The sequence below is a fragment of the Heptranchias perlo genome, chromosome 12, assembly GCF_035084215.1.
Source record: "Heptranchias perlo isolate sHepPer1 chromosome 12, sHepPer1.hap1, whole genome shotgun sequence".
Taxonomy (NCBI): Eukaryota; Metazoa; Chordata; class Chondrichthyes; order Hexanchiformes; family Hexanchidae; genus Heptranchias; species Heptranchias perlo.
This window is the reverse complement of record NC_090336.1, coordinates 35664337-35673948: the sequence shown is the minus strand read 5'-3', so window position 1 is coordinate 35673948 and position 9612 is coordinate 35664337. Positions and strand designations below refer to the sequence as shown.

Sequence of the window (9612 nt, the reverse complement as noted above, 5' to 3'; positions counted from 1 at the left end):
GATTGTGAGAGACCAGAAAGAAGACACAGATTAAAATGGAAAGTGCAAGTACTGTTATAAAGATTACTTCATAAAGAGACTGTGCAGCCTGCTTACTTTGAGAAGGCGTTACAGATGAACTGCAACAAGCGCAGGAATTAGATCTGCTATAGGGAGGGCAGTATCAGTACAGTGCTGACAGGTCCGCAGGGCAGGTAATTAAATTAGGCATTCTAATTAGTGGTGAAGTTAGTCAGACCAGTCCCATGGATCAATCCGTTACCCTAATGACGTCACAGGCTAAAGGGCAGGCATAGCAAACAATCCTGCTGAATCCATCAGCCAGTCAGGACAACCCTATTTCTCAGTTCAAACGTGTCTTTGCAAAGAGACACTAAGGATCGGCTCATATCATCATGGGGGCTATTTGTTTTGCATGGCACTTTTGTTTGTTTTTCCTCTTGTTAAACACTCGTGAAAGCTCTGCAAGTGCTGGAATTCTAGGTAAGTTTGCAGTCACTAGTGTGAGATTCCTGCTTCATTTCACTCCTCCTTAACACTGAAAGATCTGCATTTGGTTTAGTCTTTTATGTGGATGAAGACAATTTTTCCTCCAATATCACACGCAGTTAAAATATTATTTATTTTTATTTCTCATTTCATTTACGAACTTTATTTAAAAATGTAAATGTGTTCCTTAATAGGTTGCTTTACAAAGATGTGATAATTTTAAAAGTCTAGTTATCGAGATATTTTGTCAAGTTGCGTGTTTGTTTAAAAATACTTTTGCAATCGCTTTGTAACAGATTAAAGCCGACCAAGAAAATTGTTGTATTAAATGTGGCTGGAATAATATCCTGCAAAGGAAAAATAATGGCTCTTTGTCGTATGAAATGAAACAAAGTATTGCAATACTGCTGATAACAAAATGTCATCACATTCACTAGTTTGTTTCTGTTATTAAAACAGGTACAGTGTTTGAAATTATCAGGAGTACATTGCTTGTGTGTTACATTGAGTAAATGAGTTACATTGAGTAAATTGAGTAAAGTGGAATCTGAACTAGACAATTGAGAACTGTTGTGTTATATGTGAAGTTTTGTTTTTAGATGTGATGTAGATACATGTAATACAGAGGAGTTAATGATGTCCTTATTTAAATCTATAAGTGCAACATTTTAGTTGGATTTGTATCAAACAAGATGGTCATTTGGTAAATTCTAACAACAGATACGTTACGACACATTGCAGATTTGATAACAGGGGCATTAAATTGGTGAGTTTTATGTTTGTTTTTTTGTTGTCCCGACATCATTTTAATTGCAAATTTCACAAAATGCTGTGAGCTCTCCAGAATAATAGCTTGCAGTACTTTTACAGTGCTTCTGCAGTGATGGTGTCCTTTGTATTCAGTTTTTCACTTGTTATTGTAGGCTGCATTTTATTTAGTTCTGTACTTTTTGAATTGTATGTGGCCTTTTGGTGAATTTGATTGTATTTTCTCTAATTGGTTATCAGATTAAAAACTCAAGTCCCTCATTAATTGTTTTTGATGTCTAACATTTTCCAAATGCATTGCTTTTTTGTGGTAAAAATATGTGTATTGTTCGGAAGCAGCTACTTCAGGACATTTTGTCACCTTTTTAAAATTGTTTATCTTGACGGATTTCCAACTCTGTTAACCTTGTTTTATAGTTTTGAAGTTAATCACAAACAGCCAAAAGGGTCGTCTTTCACGTTCGAGTGCAAACCAAAGATATTGCAGTGTTGGATCAAAATGTGGAACTGACGTGTAATTACTGTTTTCCCTGGAGCTTCTCTCAGCTTCTTCTTTGTTATTCTGTACCTCCTGTTTGTTTTGCAGACATTGATGAGTGCACAGAAGGAACTGATGACTGTCACGTCGATGCAATCTGTCAGAATACACAGATGTCGTATAAGTGCATGTGCAAACCGGGCTATAAGGGCGATGGAAAGAAATGTGAAGGTGATCATAACCTGCTTTTACCAGCATTTCATTACTGAAGTAAAATTGGGAATTTTTTTTTCTTGCCTCAAGTCAGGCAAAGTATAATCTACAAAACAAGCTTCTTTAAAAGAGTGTCATTTTTTGTTTGTTTTACAGGATAATGATAATGTGAACTTTTCTAAGGGTCTATCAAGCTTAAAAATTATTTAGTTTGGTGTGTTTACTGTGTGTATGCTCAATAAAACCAATACCTACTTAGTGCATATCCTGTTTCAAACAGTATGTCATTTCACAGAATCTGTCATTCACTTTGAATATTAGAATAATAACACACTTAACTGTTTTCTGTGGGGAATTTCATACTATATTAGCTGCAATTAAAAAAGTAAACTCTTTGAGCACTGAATATGCCTGGTAACTTTTGAAATACACAGGCAGCTTTCACTGTATCTAATACATAACTGATCTGAGATTATGGACAGTTCATGCATTTATCCTGTAAAATGACAGAAAGAAAGTGGCTGACTCATGCTGCAGCACAGCCCCAGGGCACTCCCCCCTCTGCTTCTCACTTAAGTGGGCTCTCTTGATGTGTGAATCTAGATAGTGAGTGTTGGTAAGCTATTTGACTACGAGGGATTGGGGGGAACTGCGTGTGGCATCACAAACAAACCTGATCCTGCCCTTATTCTGTGTATGTGTGTCTCTTCCCAGCAAGGGTCACTGGATAGCAATCAAGAGCAGTAATTCTGATTTCCACCCCCCCCCCCCCAAAAAAAACCCAGAGACAATGAGGGCAGTAGTAGCATTATTGCTATTTTCACTGACATTGACCTTACTTAGCACAGACCAGAATTTGGACTTCGAACCTTTCTGGGGTGTTTAGCTTAGTACCACAGTGTGTAGTGTGTTTACCCCCTAAACCATCGAGGGAGTTCTAATCAATGATGGTTTATTAAGTGATTTTTGTGAAGTTAGTGGATTGCACATAGTTTTGCCTCAAAGATTAGGATTTAGCAGTTGCTTAGAACATATAATATATGTTTGCACAAGTCTTCATAATCATTTAAGCTGAAATATGGCAGATTATAGGTAATGTTGCATTAAAGGAGTTCCTCAAAATAATCTTAATGTTTTCTAATGTGGGTAAGGGATATTATACACCTAGGATGTTCCAAAAGAATTTGGAGAATGCCATAATCGCACCTGTTCTATATCTAAGTGCTTTGGGATATTGCAAAGCCAGACCCTAGCACGAATGTATGTGATTATACTTAATGTCAACTCAACTGGAGAGTCAGCAAAGCTGTTGTTTAAAGTTGATGCAACATTAGTGTTTTAAGAAATTTAGTAAATTTAGGATTCACAAGAGAGTACATTTTTGGTGTTATTTTGCACTTTTGTTATGTGTTAGAAAGCGCTCAGTTGGTAAGTGCACCACACAATGTATAATTGAACTTTCGAGACCAAGAAGATCAAAGGTTTGATTCTCAGTCTGAGTTAGCTGATCTCAGCTGGGATGGTAGTATTGACACTACATCTGACCTAGGGCCTTTGAGCTAGAGAAGGGAAATATCATTTAGGATTCTGACCCCTGATGGGAATCTGGTAACTTCTGCTGAAAGCTGTGCATATGAAAACTTCAGGTGAGTGCATGATTGGGCTCACTATGATTTCCCCCAACCTTCTCCTGTCAAATAGCCTCCTAGCAGTCATTGTCTTGCCTCATGCATGAAGAATCCCTCAGTTGGGTGGGGGACAGGTGGGCTACTCTAGTCCCAGCATGTTACCGTACCCCAGAATAGGTCAGCATGTTCAGGAGAACAGAGGTAAGAGGAGAAAGTTGTACTGAAAATCGAAGGAAAAAAACGCTCATAGAATGCAACCTTCCTGTCCAATGAATTAAGCTGATATTGGCTAAGATATTAGTTACACACAACCTGAAGATCAAAATCCTAAGGATTTGTTTATTAATGCCATTTGAATCTTGAGATGTGGTGCTGGTTTGAAATACATACCAGTATGTGTTTATAAAAAATATATATATTTTACTCTAGTTCCCCGATGGAGAATGTACAAGCACCTTTCAGTCTGCAAACTTGCCTTACCAAGCAACAATTATTCTCTGACCTCAGGCTGTGTTTACTTGTAACAATTACACTCTATGGCTTTAAATGGACAGGGCAGCTTAAACTCAGCTCTACCTCAGCAACAGAATAATACATTGGGTATTACATTGTATAATGCACCAATCAATATAAAGCAACTTACATGGGACAGTTTATGGCAATAGTTCACAGCACAATTCCTTTGGGTTCATTTGGTTTTGAGCCTATTGTTTTTATACTGAGGTAGGATGGACAGCAGGCTCCTAAGATTGTGCCTTGCGACTTGAAGTGATACTTGGTTTTACTTCCCTGAATGTTGTGGGGCTTTATAGACCCTGCATGTTTATATATCTGTCAATACAGACTATATGCATCTGTAGGGCATCACACTTCAAAAGTGATTACCATACCTTAAGCCGTCACACCTTAAAAGTATCTGTCGAGCACAAAGATCATGTTGATAGATCAAGCAATGACGGGCCATAATCTGTTAATTTGGCATCCATGTTGCTTTCTGATCCACTGTTATATACAGCTAACAATTACATTTATATAATATATAAATATTACCAAAATATACTGATTGTAGACTAGAAAACCTTGCACCTACTGTCTTCTACACAGGCAAGCCTGTCTCTGTGAACTTGAGCTTTAGTTCCGTTTTGTCCAGAGCTGGTAGACTTCCGTCCAATTTCCTTGACAATATTTCCCAGGGTCCATACATGTCCAAACTCAGTGCCCCAAAATACTACTTTTGGGGGTCTCTCCAAATGCACGTACCATCAGTGCCACTTTATGCACGCATAACTTGGGCCCTGACCTTTCCCGCCATTGTCAGCCTGACATAACTCAGGCTCCCACCACTACCTCCCTCTTGAGTTTGACCCTGGCTGCTGCCTCCTCAGCGGGCAATGCCAAAGGAGATTCACTAGCACCATATAACAATTTTGACTCCCATACAAAATTGGTGCGCACAAGTACAAGGTCCAAAGCTTCCTCCTGAAACATAAACTAACTTGTTAGAGAAAATCAGAATGCAGTGTTCATTATTGACAATTAAATACCACAAAGGGACAAAAAGTGAATGGAAGATTTAGTGAAAGAAAAGTCATAATTTTAGATATGTAAAAATATGTTTGCATTTATAATTTTATTGAAAAGTTGGGGAGGAGGGATTTTCAACTCCTGGACTGAAAAACTGTTTTGTGCCTGAGAAACGGGCAACCGGCAGCGAGAAATCTGGTGGGGATCTTGGACGTTCATTTGTCCACCTATTTCAATTTTCAGGTGCCCAGCACTCCCACCCAAAACAGGTAAGAGGGTGATTAAATATGCGAATTGAGGTCCTATGCCGGTTGTTCATGGACAAATGGGTACTTTGGTCCCAATTTTTCTGCCCATTGAGAGGACAGTTGCACTCAGAAAAGGTAAGTTTTTTTAAAAAAAAGATTTTTGTGAGGCCAGGACGAGCAATGGTCCCCCTGGCCCCACAAAAATCTCCACCCTGCTGCCACCCCCCACTCCAACAGCAGCCATCTGATTTTCCGCCACACCAAACTGGCGAGCTATTGTGGAGCGTCCATTTGGCATCTGCAGCTCGCTGGTAAAACTTAAATAAGGCACAAACATAATTACAAACCTCAGTTAAAGTGACAATGATAGAATCAATCTTCATCTTCAGGTAATGTGACATACTCTTGGTCACTTCTGGGGCATTTGCTTGCAAAAATACTCAATAGTCGTGCATTATACTATTGAAGGTATAGAACGTGCCAGTATTTCATAGCATGAGGTCTGTTGAGAATACGTGTTTTGGATATAGTTCTCATTAGCCTAGTTACTGAATGTCATCAGTGTTGTAATAATGTTTTGATATAAAAATTAGGCTTCTACTATTTTTGTGTAACAATTTTTATGCAACATCCAATAGTGTCAATTCATTTTGCCATAAAATGTTATGATAACTATTTTCACCAAATGATTTGTGACCAAAATATGAATTGCTTCATGTTGTACTGTTAATGTTTTTCTTTTATGCTCTTACTAGATTGGATGCTTATTTAATGAATAAAGATAAAGAAAATGTTAGCCCTTCAGTTTTAAAAAGGAAATGGTAATTTCCTGGCATTGGAAAGATTCATGGTTATTACATTAGATTATATATATATAATCTTACAGGATAGAAAGGAGCAATTGGATGAGCAGACTAAATGGTCTTCTCTTGCCTGAAATATGTTCCTGTTATGACAGTGTTTAACAGTGTCACATTCCCAGTTTATAGCTACCTCTTATCGTGTTCAGTGCCTGGTTCAATATTAAGTGACTATTTTTTTAAAAATGAGAATAGGTGGGACTGTGGGGTTCTAAGTGAGATTAATATGGCTTTAAATGGCTTTGTAACAATTTGCCATTTTTGGCTGTGTCATTGTCTCTTTTTAACAGAAAACATCCATCATTCTGTTTTGTGTCGTATCTCTTAGACATTGATGAATGTGATAATGAATACAATGGAGGCTGCGTACATGAATGCATTAACATTCCAGGAAACTATCGTTGCACTTGCTATGATGGATTCATGTTGGCACATGATGGACACAATTGTTTGGGTAGGAAGAATTTATTGCTGTACATTTGCACATATAAAGAAAATAAATACTCCAGCATGGCAAATTGATCTGAAAATTGTATAGTCAAAGGTCTTAATGTTCAATATAAATCATATAAACAAATAGCAATATTTGAAATTAGATTTTGCCACTTGCATAATATTTAGATCTAATATGTATGAGTAATTAAAAATAAAATGAACAATTCTCTTAAGCAAAATGTTGGGTTAAATATACTTGCATCACTTTTTAAATTTGTTTATATGAATGAGAATCAAATAATGGTTTTGTTTATTTTTCTAAGTGACTTTTTAAAAATTAAGGTCCCTTTAAATTGTTTGAGAGTGTTGAATTCAATGAAAGGACTACGGGATCAAATAAACACTGATACACTTATTGTGACACCACGTTTAGATCATCCCTTTGGAATTTAGCTGTCAAAAGATAGTTCTAAGACCACAACTGCATTTTGCTTTCAATTGGAATGTGAAATTCTAGAGAGGGTACTGAACTGCCTGGCAACCTGCAAAACACAATGGTCTCTTTTGCTCCATCATCTCTTGTTGTGAAGAATACTTTCAAAAGAGTTTGTTTTGTTCTCCATTTCTGTGAAGTTAGACAGAGCTTCAAAGCTGAAGTCTTGGCTTTTGTTTCAGGGGAAAAAAAGCAAAGATTTTTTTCATTATCATTTCTTAAGATGCACTTTATAAATAGTCTTTCAATGTCCGTGCTTCTACCCGACTGAATGACTATTCAGACTTTAATCTACTGAAAGAAATGGAAATAATTCATCAAAGACCATGCTGTTGTATTTTTAGCAACTTATACTCTTTAAACATGAAACATGAAAAATGAATTCTGTTAAGATAATGTTGCATTGGTCGTGCTTTCTCTTAAGCAGAATTATTGCCAAGTGGCCTGAAAATGTTGCATATGATATCTTTAATAAAATATCATCTGTTTTTCATTACATTAAATGTGGCATGAAGATTGGTATAAAGCAGAAAGGTCTCCCTGGTTCATTTGAGGAGGTTCTGTGTCTTATTTAAGATTAACTCCTGACCCAACAGATATAATGTTAGGAATGAAGTGACAGTTTACTGATGACTGGCTTTGAGCCTATTCCACAGTTACCACATAGCACTGAACTGGGTCAAGTCAGTGTATATAAATGTGCCTGCATCATTTCAAGGGAATAAAAGGAAAATTGGGTTCAGGAAAATGTGTTTCCTATTTGATTCAGAAAGCAAACGCCTAATACATGCCTGACTAAACAGGGGGTTAGACAACCAGACCATTAATTATATGAAGTTAAATTTATTGGTAGGTAAATATTTTTTCAATTCTCTTCCCTTTTACATTGCCATTTCTATCTCCTCCCTATCTCTGTGCTGTTCTTCAGCCAAAAAGGCAGGATGGTCTAGACAGTTGACGTCTCTTTGACCGCATTCAATTAATTCAGGAAGACAGGACTGTCTAGTTTGCAGATTTCTTCCATAGTCACAGACACTCTGTATTGTCTGATGGGAGGTGTACTGGGCATATCCAGATAAATCTGTGCTGACTTGTTTTATAAAATAAAAGCTCACTCCCTATCCTTAAAAGTGCTGTTCAGGAGGCCTTCTTTTGGCAGCCCATTTCAGAACTAGCAAAACTGATCTATTTGCCAAGATAAAATATTAATGTTTTTATGATAAGTTCAAACCTAGATCCATAGCCACTTAATCTTGTGCCCTATGCAAGACAGATGGAGTAGCTGGAAGCTAACTATACGTTTAGTCAATGGCACAGACATCCTAAATTGTATTTGGCAGGCTATTTCTGCATCCTGCTAAGGCAGTTAGGTGCTAGGCTGCATGAACTACAGGCAGAGTTACCTACAACTACAAACCTGCAGGGCCTATGATATAAGGATCCGAGCCTAACATGAGGTAATTGCGCTCCAGAGTCATGCTTGATTGAAAATATTGGTATCTGATATCAGAAATTTGTTGCCAATTTTCCCCTTGATAGCAAGAACCAATTTGGGAGGTGGGAGAGGAAGCACTTGCTAGGAGCCAGTAGAATAAGAAAGCCATAAAGAATATATTTGATCTGTGTTAAGAGTTGAGGTTGCAGGTTCCTGCTTCCCTTAGTGAATTCCTGAACTGTGAGGCTGAGTAGATGATGGAGAGGAAATACAGGAGGCAGGTCAATGTTGGCAGGTTTTCTACCTGCTGTCATGGTTTGGGAATGGTTAGTAGCAACTTTAAAATAACAACCTTCTGGGTGGTACCGGGTGTGATGCAACTGGTGCTTACATGCAAGACTCAAATCAGTAGCCTATAAGGGGTAACTTTACAAATTTACAAATTATTAATTTTAAAGGGTGGCATGTCTTTGGAGGTATGAATGCCTGAATTTCTGATTTGTATTCTTGGCAGATGGAGCTTTGTGCCAAAAGTGAAAATTCGTAAAATTACACCTAGAGTGCTAATAATGTTTAACACTTCACTCGTTCGTACCTGTGTTAAAGATATGCAAATATTGGGTCTGATATTCAGAAAAAAGTTACCAACATGATTTTACTCCTGTAAAAAAGAGTAGGAGTATAAAAATATCTTAACAAAAGTCAAAAAATTGTTGTTACTTTTTGTGTAGCCTCGTCTATTTCTTTAGCTATTGGAGCAATTAAAAAGTGTGATGTTGTTGCAACGTTTAAACCCCTAAACACTTCTCAATACTTTAAAGGTTTACTTACATAGCAGGTTTATTTTTGATATTTCTGCATCTATATAAAAAAAATGGTGTGGTCATTCTTCCACCTTTCATTCATTTTAGCAAAAATGTTGACCTGGTCTGAGGTGGGAACTTTGCACTTGAGTCTTTCTTGTAACTAAAATTAGCAAATGGAGGAAATGATGAGTTGTCTGGAGCATATGGAATCTCAGATTTAGAAGAACCAAGCGGT

At 37.2% G+C, this 9612-nt stretch overlaps 1 protein-coding gene across 1 annotated transcript in view; it reads left to right on the top strand.

Moving 5' to 3' along the window:
* Positions 1-310: 310 nt before the first annotated feature.
* The window catches only part of scube2 (signal peptide, CUB domain, EGF-like 2), a 116687-nt gene continuing 107385 nt past the window's right edge, over positions 311-9612 (top strand). Inside the window, exons 1-3 of the mRNA XM_067993514.1 lie at positions 311-483; positions 1844-1966; positions 6537-6662. Of these exons, the coding sequence (XP_067849615.1) occupies positions 396-483; positions 1844-1966; positions 6537-6662 (337 nt within the window). The 5' untranslated portion in view covers positions 311-395. The remainder of the gene's footprint in view (positions 484-1843; positions 1967-6536; positions 6663-9612) is intronic.